Source organism: Monopterus albus, unplaced genomic scaffold, assembly GCF_001952655.1.
Source record: "Monopterus albus unplaced genomic scaffold, M_albus_1.0 scaffold160.1, whole genome shotgun sequence".
In the NCBI taxonomy this organism is placed as follows: Eukaryota; Metazoa; Chordata; class Actinopteri; order Synbranchiformes; family Synbranchidae; genus Monopterus; species Monopterus albus.
The window spans coordinates 295,572-315,675 of NW_018128040.1; the positions used below are offsets into that span (position 1 = coordinate 295,572).

At 38.1% G+C, this 20,104-nt stretch overlaps 2 protein-coding genes across 2 annotated transcripts in view; one reads left to right on the top strand and one right to left on the bottom strand.

Moving 5' to 3' along the window:
* Window positions 1–20,104, top strand: part of lrrc4ca (leucine rich repeat containing 4C, genome duplicate a) — a 152,241-nt gene that overhangs the window by 11,452 nt on the left and 120,685 nt on the right. The gene's annotated exons all lie outside the window — the stretch shown is intronic.
* LOC109968749 (rho-related GTP-binding protein RhoA-B-like) overlaps window positions 18,115–20,104 on the bottom strand; it is a 12,713-nt gene continuing 10,723 nt past the window's right edge. The window contains exons 2-3 of the mRNA XM_020615240.1: window positions 18,397–18,605; window positions 18,115–18,314 (exon numbers count right to left, since the gene is read on the bottom strand). Coding sequence (XP_020470896.1) covers window positions 18,141–18,314; window positions 18,397–18,605 — 383 coding nt within the window. The 3' untranslated portion in view covers window positions 18,115–18,140. The remainder of the gene's footprint in view (window positions 18,315–18,396; window positions 18,606–20,104) is intronic.

Sequence of the window (20,104 nt, forward strand, 5' to 3'; positions counted from 1 at the left end):
AAATCAAATCAAATCAAATCAAATCAAATCAAATATTTCCATTACCATTTTGTCACTGGAAGCCTGTAGTAACATATGTGGGGGGGGGACCATTTTCATGCTGGGAACAGACTGACAAGAGCACTGGACCAGTAGGTGATGTTTGGGGAATGCAACAGCAACATCCAGTCAATTGAAATGTCAGCAACAGGCAGCAATACAATGCTCCCGCATTTCGATGCTGATCCCGGCGGGCAATGCAATAAGGCTGCGACATTTAAAGACAATGCCTGAGAATATCGAGCGACCGAGATGTACTGATTTTATCTAATGTGTAACTGTGGTCACACTTGTTCCTTTCATGCAAAATGCTGCAGTTTGATGGCACTTTAATTGTTGCTGTTATGCATGAGTTCTCAATTAGAGACACATTTCTGCATGGATTGTGTTTTCCAAGAGTTTTGTTCTCCTGTCTGCCTGTAATAAGATGCACAAAAGCGCCATCAAGAGAACATTTGTATGACAGTGATGAATGGCTTGTTTAAAAGCATGAATAGCTCTTGACTCTAAAGAATACTGGTGTGCTGGTGTGCTCGTATAAGGGGCTTGATCATGTAATGTGTAATTGGTTTGGTGAGAGACAGGCATAATTGTAGCTGAATTATTTTCAGAATAGTGATTACAATAAGTGTGTCCTAAAAACAAGGGAATATATTTAAGTAATGTCCTGACATTATGTTTCTGGCTGGTCGCAATTTGCCCACTCTGTGTTCATGCAACAGTGAGTTTGGTCATTGAGCATATGTGTGCGTATAATTTTGTTTGGAGTCTTAGAGAAGCAACAACACGAGACATACGTGAATAGAAACTGCAGTCAACATTAGTGACTTTGCTTTTCCTGCCAACGTTATTGATGGCAGACAGAATGTCTCCAAGGCTTCATGCTCCCATGTGTGAGAGAATGAGATAGACGGCGTCATCTGTGAGAAAATATTTCTGTGTTTATCAGTCAGCACAGCTAGTCACAATAAAAAGCATTCTGTTACACACTTCATAAAAGCCAAGCTGCATTGCCTCCTTGACCTGATTGCTTCCCCCTGCACTGTTGTCCCTTTTGGACAGAGGGGTTTGACAGATAGATCACAAAGACGCACATTAGTTGCGTGGCAGGGACTGCAAAGCCAAGCTCTATGGCGGAGTAAGGCCTGCGCCCCACATGGGGCTGTGATATATGGGACCATTAATCAAGACAGGACGGGGCACTGAGATTGATGTGCAGAAATTCAAATGCTCAAGCAGCAGTTGAAAAATTAAGGTTGTATGTGCAAGGTTACGAGGCTGCCTTTCTGTTGTCAAGAAACAGGTGTGGTGGTGGGGCCACTGGCAAGCAGCGACATGTGGTGGGTGTACAGAGGATGCTCTGCCCTGTAGCTGCTGCTTTCGGTATTCTTCTCCCATAAAGCTCTATCATGTTTCATACTGAATCAAATATTCTACATTTGTCATTCTCGCTGTGACACCCTGTCCTTTTCAGAAGCAAATAACATTTCTTGGATACCAAGCACAGAAATTAACACAAGGGAATACAAATGTTGCCATTAGTGTAAATACATCAATCTCCTATACATACTGTGCAGGAAATAATATAAATAGCTGTCATAGCAGAACATATGAGTAGGCTTGTGCAACTTTTACAGGACCAAAGAGCAGCCAGCTTTAACCTATTCCAAATAGCTTTATTGAATATTTGATTGGGATTGAGTAGAGATGTATGTTGCTCTGTATAGCAGCTTTCATAATGCACAAAAAAGTGTAACCACCATTTAAAATTAACTGACAAATAATTATTACCCTCACAGTTTCTTATTTTGCTTTGTGCTTAGCAGAGTCACGGTAGTTTCCTTGCAATTCTACTCTACAAGCAAAGCAACCTGTTCTAAATAGACTACAAAATGGATAATGAGTACAGTGAACTTACTAAAAATAGTAGCTTTGCACCCAGTTTTTCTTAGGTTCATTTGTATCTTAGTAGCAAACTACACAGCAACCATATCTTGCTAGAATTAACAGTTGTATTTGGTCATTATTCAAAGCAAAGTTGCACACAGCCACAAAAATGTACTTGGAAAGAAACTGTGTCAAATCTCTTGGTGCTTTTGTGGGACTGTATCTCTACCAACTATGCACTGTAAAGTACATGCAAAGTACTATTCGTTTATGATAAAATGGCCTGAATAAGGCTGATAAATACAGTCTAACATTAACTTGTTAGCATACAGATGGGACAGAATAAGCCACATGGCCAAGAAACCATAGCAAATGGTGTATGTATATATATATATATATATAAATTCATTAAAAAGGTTGCATAGTGAGACTCAATTAGTATTAACCAGAAACTAAGCAACAATGCAATTCTTTTTGGGTAAAAGTCAGTCAAAAAATTTAAAATAAAACTCGCCTGAATAAAATCTATTATCATTACTTTAAATTCATCAAGAAAGAGTTGTTGTTTTTTTATTTAAAATTGTCTTGCAGTAAGTTTGATGGCAAAAACCACAATGGTGAAAAGGGTAACAATGACCCACCAACCAAGATGAGTAAAAACAGTGAGTAAATATGTTGAAACCTCACGCAGTGTGTCTTCTTTAAAATTGCTGCCATTACATTTGTAGGTTACTGGTCATATAATTAGATGGTTCAGTTGCTACATGCACATGTTTTAAAATAAAAAATAAAAGGATCATGACAGTGACAAAATGCTCTATAAACATCTTGTCTATTAAGACAGCACTGTGGGTTTGAACGTTCCACGTGTTGGTGTGTAACAGAACTGGTTAGACAGATTCTGTGCTTTTTCTTTAGGCACACTGAATCATGCTGCAAAGTACCTACAGCATTTCACATTGCTGAAAATACACATTTTCTAGTCATTTCAGTCTGCTGCACTATTTTTAGTGCTCAATTATATAAGACATGAGGTGTTGCTGTTGAATTATGTCCATGCCACATGGACATGTTTGTCAGAATTCCACTGTAATGCAATTGGGTAATCACTTTCTCTAAATCTAAAGGACAAAGAAAATCGGAACAAGCAACATATAGTAAAAGCATGTAAAACTAAATTACTTATTCTGACTGCTTTACAAAATAACAAGGCTCTCCCCATTCTGTTCACCTTTTCTTTTCTGGGACATAAGATACAACCTACAATTTGAATTCATGACCTAAAAATGTCTTTGTGAATATTTAGATCAAACTATTAATTCAGTCCTGTCAGTGTGTCATCAAGGTTGAAGGTGGTCCTTAGAGTGAAGCGTGTGTGTGTGTGTGTGTGTGTGTAATGTAGGTCCATAATGAAAGGAAAAGATGTGGATGCAATGGATCCTTACCAGCGCTGTGAATCAAGACAACACACCAGTATTAAAAAAAGTACTGCATGTCAAAGAGATTCATTTTATTACCCATGGTATAAACTGCAAACAGAACAAAAAAAAAAAGTATCTTAACATTTATTACAGTTATATTGTAATAGCAACAAAAGTAGATAAACATCAGCAAACCTACACAACAATATAAAATGTGCTAACATAAAGTAATATTAGCCACCATAGGCCACTGGTCACACCAGGCCCAGTAAGGTTGTAACAGCAAAGTTCCTGAGTGTATCAAATTGAGCAAAGGTTTTACTACTTTAAAGTCACATTTTCATTTGTAAGAGGAAGACTGTATTATTTCTCCTTTTGAATGTTATATGCCACCATTTGTATTTAGGTCCTATAAAGTTTTTTTTTCAAGACTTAAAAGGTTGTGGTGTTGTAGTGGATAGACTACAGTGGCAAGAAAAATTAAGTGAACCATTTGGGAATTTCCTGGTTTTCTACATGATTTAGTCATAAAATGTGATCTGATCTTCATCCAAGTCACAAGTAGAAATAAACACGATGTAATGAAGCTAATACCTCACAGACAATTATAATTTGTCATGTCTTTACTGAACCCAGCTATTAAACATTCAAGGTGCTGGTGGAAAAAGTAAAACAAACCTTTGGATTTAATAACTGGTTCAATCTCCTTTGGCAGCATTAACCTCAAACAAGTGCTTCTTGTTACTGTTGATCATACCTTACTGTGGTAAAGTACGGTGAAGGGAACATTATGATTTTGGGTTGCTTTGCTGCCTCTGAGCCTGGACAGCTGTCATTGCGGAGTGAAAAACACATTTTCAAGTTTATCAATGAATCCAAGAGGATACTGTCAGGGTGACTGTCTGTCAACTGAGGCTCAGCAGACGTTGGGTGATCCAACAGGTCAAAGACCCTAAACTGTAAAGTAAATCTATTACAGAATGGCTTCAAAACAAGAAAGTCTGCCATTCGGAGTAGCCCAGTCAGCGCCCAGACCTCAACCCAGCAGAGATACTGTGGAATGAACTCAGAGAGCTGTTTGCACCAGACATCCTGGGAACATGTTGGGGCTGAAGCAGCTCTGTGGGAAAGAACTGTCCAAAATGTTCCTGAACGTTATCCACAGTCTGATCTACAGCTACAGGAAGCACTTGTTTGAGGTTAATGCTGCCAAATCAATCACTTATTAAACACAAAAGTTCATATACTTTTTCCACCAGCTCCTTGAATGGCTGTGTTCAATAAAGACATGAAAAATTAGAATTAATTGTGTGGTATTAGCATAAGCACCGGTGATAATTTTCACTCCTGAATGCGATTTAGTTTTTAGTCTTAGTCTTTTGATGAAAATGCATATTAGTTTTAGTCAAAATTTAGTCTTTGGATTTTTGTTAGTTTGTCTAATTTTCACCATATTTATCCTGCATTTATATTTTTTGTTCTTCCTCATTGTCGTGTACAGTTACCATGTTTGCATGTGTTGTTCCCATACTATTCTGAGGTTTGTGGAAAGCAGTGTTTATTTACAGTGTCTTTTGGACTCGTTCACATTTGTATTAAAATCCTCTTTGCTGGGTTCAGCTTGAGAGGTGAAGCTAAATCATCAGATAACAATAAAGCAGTGAGAACTCTGTGGTGAACATTTAGAGAACGATTTATGGTTGACTGCCCATTTTAATCCTGGAGCTAACTTCTTCCTTGTGATAGCAACACAAATGATATCTAACTGTAAGGAGCATGCTGCTGCATTTTCCTAGTTTGTCACAGCTGATTTTATTTTGAATTTTTTGCATAATTCTCTGGATTGTAGATGAATTTGATTCAGAAACCTGTTTCTTCCAAGAAACACTAATGTCAGATGATGGCATCAGAACATTATTGAATGTAAGATGGTAGCTTTTCAACAACAGTGAAACACAAAGCACCTGAACAAGAGATATCTTGGCTGGTGGAGGAAACTTTTACTGATCAGCACCTACAGTTTGTGATTCCACAGATGCAAGTCCATTCGTCCGTCTTACGCATTATCATTTATTTATTATTCGTTGCCAAATAGTTCTTGTTATCAAATGTTACTTTTTATTTATTCGGTCTTGTTTTTTGTCCTGAAAAATAGGTCATCAACAAATACTTCATAGTTTTTATTGGACTGATTATTGCAGTGCGGTCCTCTCCCATATGCCTCATAAACCTTTCCATCAGCTTTAAATCATATAAAACACTGCTGCAAGCATCCTTTCCTGCACCACGTCTGCCAAACACATCATAGCCTTCCTCATGCAGCTTCACTGGCTCCCTGTTATACAACAGATTTACTATAATATTCTGCTGCTTACTTTCAAAACCCTCCGTAAACTGGCCTCTCCATACCTTCCTGACCTTCTTCATCCTCAAATCCATACAGTTCTTTACAGTCCTCCTCAACTGGTTTGCTGTCTCTCCTTGTTTTTAGACTGCCAGAGCCTTCAGCTGCTCTATATCAAGACTTTGAAGTTTCACTACTGCCACATATTTGTCATCTGGACCAATTGTAATCATGTCATCCTATTCATCTCCACTTTTTCTTTGATTTTAACTTTGCTATTTTGTACTGCTGTGTCCTTTGTTGTGGTTTGTTCTGTAACATGTCCTTGGCTGTTTCTGAAAGGTGGCAGCAAATATAATTTATTATTATTATTGTTATCAAAAACTACACTAGATGTCATACCAACAAAGAAAATGTTAAAAAGGTTACCATTATTGGACATTTTAGGTACATTTTAATATCATGTCCTAATGCCACGAATTTGACATTAAAAAGCATAAAATAAGCATCATTTTACATATTATGCTCAGGTAAGGGAATAATTAAATATATGTTTTTGTAGAAATTTTGTGAATTCCAATGAGACATTTTAGATGCAGACTGGCTGACATTTCCTGGAAGAGACAAGAATACCATATAGTACATTGTCAGTATGTTGTAAAAAAGGTGACACACTGTAATTTTCGGTGCTATTATTCATGAAACAATAAGAAATATTTGCACCTCTCTGAGAAAAAAGTATGTGTTAAATGTGGTTCAGGAGACTTCGACTGATTCTCATCTAGGCATCCAGCTAAGGCAAGAAGCAAAGGCATTGAAGAACAAGATAACCAGGAGAGACAGCTCGTGAATATGATTCAAAACCAAACCAGGGCCATATCCAAGCAGAAAGCAGTCTTCTGGCTTTGACAAAATGAAATACATCAAGAAAGCCCTGAAAAAATCCAGCTTTATCATTTTTATATTGTTCCCATGACAAGAAAGGCCTTCAACAACTCTAAACCAATCCGTGCATCCAAGCATCATCCCTGGCTATCTTTCCCCTAGGGAGAACTTAAGCCATTAGAAGAGAGGGAGGGAGAGGCAAAGATACAAACAGCTAGATAGAGACAGGGGTTGCAAAGTGAAAGTAGCCAGCACTTCTGATGAATACTTCCAACGGGAGAGTACAAGCAGAGGTACAACCATCCATCTTGCACAAAAACAAGCCTGAGGACATGTGGAAGGGACAATGCTGTGCTCGCCCGAATGCTTCATATTTTTCTGTTTGTATTCCCTGATTTGACAAACTGTAATTTTACACATAAAAACAGGAGACAGATGACGTACTCGCCAAAACTCCTGGTGCAGCTGAATTCAAGTACATAGCCAGTTTTGTGCTCTTTTAACTAAGATTTGGTAATCTAATTTTTTCAAATGATACTGGTAATTACAGTTGTAGGGGCTGTACTCACAGCCACAAACTTTCTGGTAGCCACTTAAACTTATTTAAGAATAAAAATTCTATTTCTATTTCTACTAATAAAAATTCAAAACCACTACAAACACATGGGCTTGAAACATATAAAGAAAGACAGCAGCAAAAACAAAAAAGTATAACCATTGAAATGCCTCCTTTCTTCTTCCATAACCAAAAGACCAAGGGAAGAGAACAACCATGCCATTTGCAACTTTAGAGTGATAAGCAAGGAAGCTGTCAAGCAACATTCAAAAGATGTAGGATAGCATAAGTGTCTTTTTTTCTTTCATTTAATATACAGGCTTCCTTGTTTTTTGTCCTCAGTATAATTTTAGCAATTGTTTTAGAGATTGCAGGCTACTCTCAGAAAAGGAATGAGAACCTGCAGTATAGTGTAACAGTAATATACCAAGCTCAGAGGTCCATGTTGCCCTAAGAGCTTATTCGTGAGTTACCGTAGTACAGCCATGGGGGTGATGTTAGGATCTTTGAATAGAGAGTTATTGATATAAAGCATATTGTGGTTTAAACCCACCCCTGTATTGGCCTGCTTCCTGTGCTCATGTTATATGGGGAAAGGTTTTCTCTGTCTTTCCACAATAGCTGGTGGTATTGTTAATTAATTCCAACATTTTGGCTTTCAGCCTCTTCCCCAGGTTTCTGATGAGTGGTTCCCATTTCTTAAAATGTTCAAATGTAGTCACAGTAGGTCCTGCAGGGATTGGGCCGGGAGCACCAGTGGATCCATTTCTTGTATTGGTGTTGAAAACATATTTAATTATTTTCTGACATTTTATAAGCTAACAATTAATCACTAAATTAAGGTAAAAAGAGACAGGTCAACTAATTATAAAAAAAAGCACATTCACTGCAGCTCAAACTAGTTTCTGTGGATACTATTCAAACATGATGGTATTAGACAACCAAATACACCATATTTATATAGCATCGGTCATAAGGGTTAGTGTAATTAAAAGTCCTTTACAGATAAAAGTCAGTAAGACAGATAAAGGCAATTAAGAAAAATTAATAACGCCAACAATTTTTAAAAGTCAATCAATAAAATAGAATTAAAATACAGGATGCATTGACAAGTGTAATATATGAGGGAATAATACAGAATGACAAAAGAAATAATAAAGAATAAAGTTATAATCAGAATCCAAAGGTGTCGATACACTTCTAGACAATCTACAGTATCTATGTATCTATTAGCATTGTCACAATAGTGGAACTTCTAATTTGGATGCGACACCTTGAAAAATATCAATTTTTGATGCCACAGGGAAACAATCACAACCAATCGAAGGCACAAAAATGTACATTTTCTTTACTGTAAGAGATAAGTATAACGAGTTTATTACTTGACTACAAATTTGCCTTGGTTATTAGCAGAGAACAGCAACATGACTACAGTAGATATTACCGTCAGGCAATATTTTTTGTGCTAATGTCTTTTTTTTCCACATTAATGAAAACAATATTCTTCTTGAGTACAGTAGTCCACATGTTCAAGAGGCTCTGGGTTGTCACATATACTGTCTGTTGCCCACAAAAGCATTTTACTTAATTTGCAAATTTTTTTTAGGTGTTTTCTGAATTTCTGCTGTCAGAGATTGCTCAGGCCTGGCAACTATGAGGGGATTAGCTTAGCTTTGAGAATTACAGTTGGGCCAACAACAGGACAACACACATCAGCTTAGTGGGCCACCTTGATGCTTCACTGATGCTGAAATGGGAACAGTCAACAACCTCTTGAAATTCTTTATAGAGGTTGGCGTGCCAGTCCTTCAGTTACTTTAGTCAGTTAATTATGTTAGCACGTATCCCTAGCACTGCGCTGTGGCATTGCTATAGAGCAGCTTAATGAACAAACACCATAGCAAAACCTACAATATACCACGGTCTGTTGTTGGGTTAAAATTCAACCGGAGAAAATGAGAGAAGTGATGAGCCGGACAGCACTGTGAGTGATTGAGAGGAGGCAGGGCTGTGGGCAGTGCAGCTGGGTGTGTGTGTGTGTGTGTGTGTGTGTGTGTGTGTATGTGTGTGTGCACATAAACCTGCTGTCAGACAGAAGAGAGAGTGCAGCTCGTATTGGTGTATTAATACTACAGAAAACGAGTATTGAAACTTTTTCAGATATTCAGAATCAATGTGTGTCTAAGGTGTCCTCTCATGGATACCATGCTTGTTCAGTGTCTTATGTATGGTTGACTCATGAACAGAGATGCTAACCATCTCCATCCCAATGCCTTTGGCTGTAAATCTAGGGTACCAAATTATCTCCATTTATATATACTGTACTTTGTCTAACTGAGGACTCATGAATGTTGAAAGTCTTTGAGGTGACTCTGTAACCCTTTCCAGCTACATGCAAATCAACAGCTCTTGGTTGTAGTTGTAGTCTTGGTTGAGTGTTTTTGTGAGCCAAGGTAGTTCTAAACCACGCTTCCAGTGTGGTTTCACTGATTAGTTCACATTCACTGATATCAGAAACCTAATGTTTCACTTACTTTTTCCACCATCACTGAATTTTTAATGGGTGTTTTCAGTAAAGACTTGAAAGCTCATGATTGTTTGTGTTTTTTTATCTTAGGGACGTTATTTATATTTATGACTTTGAGGAAGATCAGATCACAGTCTAGGACTAGTTTATGCAGAAAACCACACAATTGCAAATAGTTCACTTACTGCTTCTAATGTTCTAACTTTGTGGCATTCACCTCTTAACATTAAGTTATTGAATCATGGCAGCAAACTGCACTGAGAGAAAACTGTTATTCCCACACCAAACTGTCACACAGTAACCAATATACATTAGAAACCAGCGTCATAAGTTTTGGGACTGGATGAGTAAAGCTGATGCCACCTCAGAGTGAGTTCAGAAACTCAGCTTTGCTGCTCATGCTTTGCTTCTTTCTATCATGCTATTGTTGAAGGGTTATTTTTGTCATGCTGTGGCATCTGTAACTTTCTTTTTTGGCCTGTTGTTCTTCTGCTGATCTTTTTTCTTCTTCTTCTTTGTAACACTCAACGCTGCAGTTGGTAGTGGCTTTTCAATCGCCCCTCAACGTGTTTGTTGTAGTTTCTTTCCTTGTTCTTTCAGTGTTTTATAGTGACTGGCAAACTATGAAGTGACTCACCACCCATTGCTGTGCAGAGTGTCATTTCTTTCTTGGGGACACATGTCAGAATTTCTCAGCTGGCACATCCAGAAAGTGGTCATACCCATTCATTTTAGAAAAAGGAGGATCTAGCAGCTAAAATGAAAATAATGGCTGGTTTGGTTGTGTGTTAGTGCTTAGAAGTCTAACTTTTGTTTAATTTGGAGATAATTTAATTTTTGTACATTTGAAAATTACATACAGTTGACAGGTAACCTGAAGAGTTTTGACATTTCCACCATTATTGGTGCTATAGGGTTGGTGCCACTGATGAGCATGTCTCTGTTTACTGTGCATTCTGTGCAGCAATGTAAATGTTTAGTCCCATGTAAGCCACACTGTAATCTTCTAAGAAATGCTGCAGTGCACGACCAAAAGGTGAAGAGCTCTGAATCTGCCCGCTTATGGTTGTAAAATGATTTCAAAATATTCCAAAAATCAGCAATGGGGTATTGTTTTTTAGGGAGGAAATGCATTAAATGCATTTGTTTGGCCATTGATTCATTGATCTAATTTACTTCTAGATGCAATAGTACAACAGCAAGCAAATTAATTAACTATATTTTCCACAATGTACTGTAGTGTGGAGCTGACATCAAAACATACAAAGCATGACAGGATGTCGTGGTAGTACACCTCACAGTACTGAATGAACAGAAATATTGCATATTAGGCCCACACCTGCACATACATGTGGAACTCTCACTATTGTCTTTCTTTGTTGTTGTGCTAATAATGTACAGTACACACTTCCCTCTGAACTTGTAGGTGCGGCATGCTGCCACAGTCACTCTATTTTATGATGTCTGTACCATTACCAGATGCACAGAACCTCTTCTAAGGAAGACAGCCTCAGCTCAGTTTAAAAGTGGGTCACCGTTCATCAGGCCCTGCTGTGACCATGCTGTGCTCTCTCAGCAGTATCTACTTAGTCCAAATTGCTTCTCTTTGTTTCACCATTCTTTGCCCACATCTGTAGAAGGTAAACAACACAGCATTGTAATGAGAAATGGCAAGCAGGGAAAAAGGGAAGGGACCTCAGAGACTGTAAGCCCCTTGCACGCTCTCTTTCTCTCTCTCTCTCTATCTATCTCTGTGTGCAAGTGAGAACAAGTTCACTGCCAAAAGGAAAGCAGTACCAAGAATTGCTTCTGTTGAATGCACCTCTACGCCTTCATTGCTTCCTGTAATTGCTTCTCTGAGAGGTAACTGGTCCTCTCTCGTTCTTTTTTTTTTTTTTTTACTCTTAACGAATTGTACCTTGAAAAGACAAAGCAAGCCACACCTGAGTCATAAATGCATTTTGGAAAACAAGACAAATTTGAATGCAACACAACTTGATACATAGTCTAAATGGGTACATACTGTACAGTACTACCAATACATGTTGAAAATGTAAAATTTTATATACTTCTTAGAATTTTTCTCCCAAATCTATCATACTTGTTTAGCATATCTCAAAGTTTTCACTGCTTCTAACTTTCACAGATCCATGCAATCTCTTCTGATCAAATATTTTGCCCTTTGAAATTTTAACTGTGCAGCTTTGAGCTAAGAGAGAATACTAGAGCAGATCATATTAATACAGTATGATAGACTAAGGCTAACATCTTTTGAAAGATACATGAAGTCATGCCAGGTTTATAAACTTTGGTATTTGTGTGTTTGTGCATATCTGTGTTGTTGATGGAGCAAAGCACTAACACTGTTAGAAGTTTAATCCCTAGTGGGAGCAACAATGCTAACGATTCATCCACTCACTGTATGATAATGCAGTGGACACTTAAACACAGAGTGAGAGTGCAGTGGCATGTGTTAAATAATGTAAGAGGAAATAGAGGTAAGCCATACAAAAATAGTTTCATTCAATCTTTAGGTACTCAATAAGATGTAAAACACATTGTTATCCAGGGATTAGAGATTAGTGTCACTACAATAGATTTGCTTTTTCTTGAATAGCAGCAGACTATGACCATATGAGGTCAGAGTAGATATGCAGAAAAAGAGAGCGGGGGATGGGGGAGTAGGGTTCATAAGGCGTGCGTGTGTTTTGATATGGCCAAAATACATACCTCATTTAGAAGCAATGCACAGTGTTTACATAAGAAATAATGCCCCAGCAGTGCAAAAATCCAAACCTCCATATCTGCTCTACATTAGATCAGTGGTATTTGGATATATCATGTATGAATTAATCATTTTGACCTTTAATTACACTCCTCTAAATGAACCAGCTATCAGGATTTCAGCTTCCCTGGAAGTCATCGGTTGATGCACTTGACATTAAATTCTCTGCTTTGCTGCTAAATTAATGGCAAAGCATTTTGACGTTTTAAGTGAATTTGTTCATTTGTGGTATTTAGCATTATTCTTTAATTAAGCGCTTAAATAGGCATTACTGTATGGACTGCTGTATATAAATGTATTACAGATGCAGTAAAACAAATATATCAGTTTCAACAAAATATTTCAAAGGACGTGTGTATTCATTTCTGTTAATGCATAGGAGTTTGCCAGGTGGTTCCTGCAAAAGATGATTATACTGTGCAAAAGTGCTGCCTTTCTGAAAGGGAGCAGTGAGGGGAACAGTGCAATTGTTTCAATATATAAACGATGCATTTACAATGTACAGTATTGGTCGATCGAGGGTTTGCTATTGCATTGTTCAAGATTTCTGCACATAGTGTATTGGGTTGTCCCCTACTTGTAATCCATGCACTGTGGCTGTGTTTGAATAACTCTATTATACATATTATGCTATGTTTTTTTTTCCCAAGGTCTCCATTAGTCACTATGGAAGTCTGAGTTAGAGTACTATAACATCACTGTACTACGTAAAATCCATTTCAACTATCTAAAGCTGTTACTGTAGCTCAAGTGGCCATAAAAGTTGAACTGAGTAACACTACAGTAAGTCATGTATAAGTAACATCAACCTCAAAGGGTCAGGGGCTGGATCCAATCTATAAACAACAGCATGTAATAAGTGGTTTAAATGGTTGATAAGACATTACAGTGTAGTTGTAAGCAGATGTGTTTTTGATGTATTTGTCCTATATTTCTGCTTACTGGCAACATAATGAATTACAATATAGTAAAACATGGTTATAGTGAGATAAAATGTAAAATATGGTTATGAGGGACAACTTATGATTTCTGATGAATACCATACCCTAATAAACATTAAGATATTCTTATATCTGCTTACTACTGCATTGTAGTGTGTTAGAAATCATTAACTAAATGTGTTTTGTGGTAACTAAGGAGTAATGGGTAATTGTTCTTAATTCTCTGTGTTAGTATGTGAAAAACACTAGTCCTATATTTTCTGCAACATATTATTAGATTATTGTTAGTTACAGATATTTTGCCATAGTATGCCATTTATTCAGATGACAATCAAGCCATGTACAAGTCAGGTTAAACACATTGAAGTGCATAGGTAGCTTGAAAGAAAATGATTATCCCCTTTTGTAGTTTTACAAGTATCCTACTGTTCAGGTTTTACATTTAAATTGGAGAAATAAGTGATATAATCGCAAATTGAATATTTGTGTATTTTATTTATAGTAGCCTGGCTGTACAGTTACATATTCACAACCAGATGTACTTGCTTCATATTCTCTCAAGTGACATGAGCACTATGCATGTGCTCACCAAGCCATCAAGTGCACACATTTAATGAAGTGTGACACATCAATTGCACAATTTGGATTAGTGGTCAGTACAACTTTACCTTAGTTAGCAGATGTAGTGTCTCAGTCCAGTGGTAGTGGTTTTAGAAGTGATGAAATCCCATGTTTGAGTGTACATACTGTATATAACGCATTTATTTTTATCTGTGCATTGTTGAGATTGCAATGCCCAGAGTGGAAACTGTGGCACCCAAATAGTTTCCATCTGATAGTGTTTGCGTAGTGAACACACCATGTGTCTGAGTTCCACTTCCTCTTTGAAAGCCTCCGGGCAACAATCTATCCAGTTTCTCTTCCTACATGCCTATCATTGTTGCTGTCACTCTTCTAGTTGCTTGTCACTTTGTGTTTTAAAGCTGTTAATTTATTCATCTTTTTTTTTTTGCTAGGCACACTGCATTTAATTTGTGATGAAGGAAGTGGAGCAGGAGATAAAATATTCCCATATTACGGTTACATAAAAAGGAACTTCTTTTTTTTTTTGTATAATGTATGTATGAAGATGAGAGGCCTCCTGGCTTTGGATGCATTTATTAGCAGTTTTGCTGATTAATACTAAAGAAAAAAGAACAGAGAAACAGTTGTCTGCTATAAATTGCACCTCAGATTACTCAAGAAAAGCAGTGCTCATTATACGTGCACAACCTTTCTCTGTCCTTTTCATTGTTTTCAAAGTCCTGTTTTTTGCAGTTTGCGTAGGTTGTATATAACTACCATTATTACCATTATTCTAAAGTATGTGGCATAACAGTGAGGAAAATCACTGTAGACCCACTTCACTGAAGGACTGTATACTGTTTCTTGACATCTTGATTTACAGTATAACATGAACACTATATACATACTGTACATATATATATTATTCATTTGATACAAAACTGACCATGTATGATTAGTATGCATGCTGTCATCTGCTGACATCGACACTGGGTGCAGTTATTAATCTTAACACTACAATAGATGTGTTGTTTGTTTCATTGTTATCAGTCACAGTCCATGTCTCCATGTGTGCTTCAACAGTACATGAGAGTATTGCACATTATACTTGCAGCAGTCAGGATTCGACATAGAAATATACTGTATGTTTATGTTTAGTCTATTTGCTCTCAAAAAATTGACACTTAATTTTAGGAAAACTGCCGACTCCTTACTTGGGCTACTCTATTTCCAGGGAAACCCTCAAATAATCGAATAACACTTTAATAAGTGATTAGGGGCTGCAGGTTTGTGAGGTTTGTGAGTGTTATATGTTTATATCATGTTTGCCCAATGGTCTTAACATTTAGAAAGTCCTCATGTTTTCCTGCTAAAGCTTTGCTTTTGAACATCTGATGTTTTTAATTGAGTTTTGCTTCAGATGACTACACCTCAAGATTAAATTGATGTTTTGCCTTGAAGTATTAATTGCAGCAACAGTCTACCTTTAGAAAATTAAAATTATTGAGGCTGTTGTTCATTTTGCCTAGAAATGAGTCAGTCAAATCACAGAAAGGTTTTGGTCAAAATATTTTTAGAAAGAATTTCTTAATTACAGAGGATTCAGCGCTATGAAATTATTTACCCTTGTGGTCAAAGTAGGACAGGGCTATAAAGGAAGTAGCCTGTTCTAAGCAAACACCCTCATGCATAAACTTATTTTAGGCTGTTTCTGCATGTCATACTAATTGAATTTATTCAAGGAATGTCACCTTTCCTGTTCCCAGAAAATTAAACCCTGCTCTCATACATACATTTTAAAATCCCAAAGCACTATGGAATCTGTCTTTGATTATGCTTCCTGGTGCAGCGGTGTCTTGCATATTTATTGCTCACTACCATTACAAGCTGCATCAGGAAGGCTTAAGATATTCCCACACAATCCCTAGACACCCTGCGAGGCTGATGCAGCACCTGTCTCCAGGATGAAGTGTGTGCACGTGACTTTGATGGCGAAGATGTCGGCTGTGTGGTGTAGCTCTGCATATATCCATTCAAAAGACAGTGCTGTCTAGAGATTCGTCCAGAAATACTGATGCTGTCTGGGTCAGCACATATAAACACACACTTCCTTGGCACCCTTCTGTCAACAAGCGTAGTAGTGTTTTATTTGATAATCACTTATCTTATGCACACACACTATTTGACACTTTTAGAATACTTATCTGCCAGATAGTTTAAGGTTTAAACATACAACCACAATCAAGGTCATTTCTAACTTTTAGTGAGGCAACGATGCAAAATTGATTTGACTTGTTTAGCCACTGCGCATGTTGTTCCAGTGAAAAAGGCATAAAGAAAGGAGCATATCAGTGTTGAAATATAAAAGTGAACAGGTGTACAGTATGCAAAAAACTGCACATTTAACACTTCAATTACACTTTTTTATCTCTTCATTTTCTAATGAAAAAAGCTTGAATGTCAGCAACATATTCTGTTGAAACTCTGTTGAAACTTTCAATGTGGTAATTGAATTCCTCCATCATGAAGGCTTCCATATAAAATAAGATCAAATAATTATTGTAGTATAATACATGTAGCAGTAGTAGTTTAAAGCATAGTCGCAATAGCCACTTTAGACTTTCATTCAATATTCTCAGGTTTCATTCCATATATTCAGCTTTTCACCGGCTGCCGATGTTCATGTGTTTTGTTGTGTGCAAATGCACATATTACTGTATATTGTTGACTGAAAAAACTGTATACAATGTAGTTTTATAATATACATAGACACACAAAAAAGAAAAAAAATGCACCTAATGTACTATAGTACATATCTATGTGAGAGTCTCCGCTTCTACTCAGCCCGCACTTCCATCACTGTTACATTAAAAAATGAGAGAGAAAGAGAGAGAGAGAGACCAGAGAAGAATTAGCTAGCACCATGAGTGGAGAACCAGTCCTGCTTGTTGGTCTAGGCAGAACAACTTTAGTGGTCATGCATATGTAACCGGGGTATAATAATTCCTCAAAATGTAACCGGGATGTAATATGTACCCAGAATGTAACCAGGATGTAATCATTACACAAAACGTTTTGGTTCATGTGTAAGTTAATTCACATGCCTGGTCAGGGAAGCCTCCACTCCACTAGGACTTGCAACTGAGCCATGCTTTTCTTCGTTGGTAGCCGGGTATAAAGAGGGGTCGCGCACCTCTTCCGCTCTCTTTCCTGCACGGTGTCGAGTGGAAAGAGGTGAGCGCTCCATCCATTTGCGACTATTTTACTTTTATCGCCCACCCTGGGTCGCATGGGTAAACCTGTTGTGTGTTTTTGTTTAGGAGCAAGCTGAGCACTCACTGGAGGCTATCTGTTGTATGTTTTTTTTCCTCTGTGACCAGCAATAAAGGGTCCCGTGAATAGCAAGTGTGTCGGTACATGTGTCCCAAGCTAACACAACGCAGCACGGCCAGTCACCAGAGGGACAGGCGGGGGGGACTAAGAGGACAGTATAGAGACCCAAAGGCCACCGGTCAGCAATAACCTAACACCAGCAATAAAGGGCCCCGTGAATAGCAAGTGTGTCGGTCCATGTGTCCCAAGCTAACACAACGCAGCACGGCCAGTCACCAGAGGGACAGGCGAGGATTAAGAGGACAGATTAGAGACCCAAAGGCGACCGGTTACACGTGGTGCCGTGACCCGGATGAGCTCCGCTCCACATCGGATTGCTGTCGACGCTTCGCCGCTTCGTCTCAACTGTGCTCCGCGAGGAACGCTGTTTTGATGGACCACCTCGTTTACCCTTTGGTTAAGGTTTGGTTTGGACTACAGAAGAAATTAACAGGCTGTTGAAGTAGCGCTTTGTGAGGGAAGTTAATATTTTATTTCGTTTGGGGATGTGAAGGCATCAGTTGTTCATATATATTCTAAAAAAAAAAGAAAAAAAAGAAATTCATTTTTTTAAACATTTTTTTTATTTTTTATTTTTTTTTCAAGATTCTTACAAAGTAATTTATTACACAAAACACTAAGTTTCCATTTGTGTTTTAACAAAACGAGTTTCCAGTCTCACATTGTCTATGATCAAAATGCACATAGCATTTATATATGAAGCACACAGATTTTGACTTCATGTGTGCTTCAGTTTGTTGAAAGAATTAAAGGACTATGGGTCCCAGTGTACGTAGGAAGCAGTCCTCATGCCCCCGTTTACAGTAGGACACATTTATTGCTCTTCTTTCCCCGCCTGGCCTGTAGTGCCGCCCTGGTGGCCATTTCAAAAACTTCCCTCACACCATCCTTTGTTTTTGCAGAGCACTCCATGTATCCAAAGGCACTGATCCTGTTAGCCATGTCCCGGCCATCCTCTGGTTTCACAGGTTCCTTAAGAAAAGGTCAAGAGAAGTGTTAGATGATGTGCATTCATTAGTAAGAGTATAAATGTGTTTGTGTTTTAAATTTTTACCTGCTTCATTTTGGCAAGCTCCCTTCGGGTGTGCTCGTCATTGCGCAGGTCCTTTTTATTTCCCACCAGTATAATGGGAACATTAGGGCAGAAGTGTTTCACCTCGGGGGTCCACTTCTCAGGGATGTTCTCAAGAATGTCAGGGCTGTAAATGGTAGTGATGGGAGGTCCGGCTCTTTTCACAGATTCGGCTCTTTTGGCTCGGCTCTCTTAAAAGAGCCGGCTCTTGTGGCTCCCAAGCGGCTCTTAATTTATTATCATTTCTGCCTAATTTAGCAATTATAATTAATTTATGTGTTTCTAAGCATTTGTTTATTTGGTGTTTTCATAAAAGCCTTATTTTTATCCAGTTTTCTATTTCAAAAAATAGACAGCCACTACTGTTTAACATTTTAATCATTATCAGTAACACAGCACACCACTTTGTCATCTACCTGCCACTCCTACTAGCTCCTCTGCCAGGTTTTCTGCTGTGTCTCTCCGAAAACTCAAAACAGTCAAGAAGGCAGGATGTCACCTTAAATTTTTCAATAAAGTGACAAGTGACAGACATGTATGAGCATGTTGTTCTGGATGTCCAGCAGTCAGTTGTCAGGCATACTGCTGAAGCTTTTTTGACCCTGTCTTTCCAAAATGCACGCTCTGTTATATAGTCGTGGAATAATTGTTTGGGACAAGGTTTTTCTACTACGTAGAACATACAAGGGGTTTAAGGCTCGCTTGCCCTCTCTCCTCCAGCCTCATGGCTGGATGGGCGGTTCTTAGATGTCTGTGCAAGTCTGTTGTTGACCCTGCTCTGACACATATTTTCATTTTACAAACTCGGCACTCAGCTTTGCAGTCTCCATTATCACTGAAATTCATCCAGATGCTGCCTCTTTTTCGGTTTTCGGACATTTCCTCCGTTTTTCCCGACGCGCTTGCTTTTAACCTGGCTCCCCATCTGTGTGTACCTGTCCTATACTACCACTACACTCGCTGTCTGAGCATCTGGCCCGGACCCCTTACGTCTATCACATAATGGTATGAGTCTAGTCTGTCCTCGCACGTGATTGGTCGAATGGTGCACCCATAAAAATAGTCTCGCGCTTCTGTGCATGGATTGTCAGCAGACCTGACCAATAGCGGCTGAAGATTTGGTTCTCCCCGGCGGGGGGGTGCTCTTCTCGTTCCCTACAAAGCATCGGCTCTTAGAGCCGGCTCGTTCGCGAACGACACATCACTATTGTCCACCACACTGGGAGTGTAGTAACACTTGTATGCTGACCAAAATTATCCAGATCTTCCCGTTCCAGAATCCACTGGGAGGCTTGCCATCGAACTCCAAGAATGATTTATGATCATTTCACGAATGGAATAGAATGTCCCAAAAAAAAAAAACCTGACCTGTGATAACAGGATCAAACAATTACTCTTAGTATCTCAATACATTCAACTTCCAGTATTTAACACTATATTTTTATAATGCCAAGTCTAACATTATGAATTTACCTACATACTTAAACATATTCACATTTCCAGCATATATTAATCACAAGTGAATATTCATACATATATACATATATATTATGGCAAGCCGTTCAGGAAATAAATGGAATGAAAATATTGATTGAAACTTGAATATATTGAATGAAACTTGAGAATATATAATAAAAGTCTGAATATATATAATGAAAAGATGAATATATTGAATGAAACTTGAGAATAT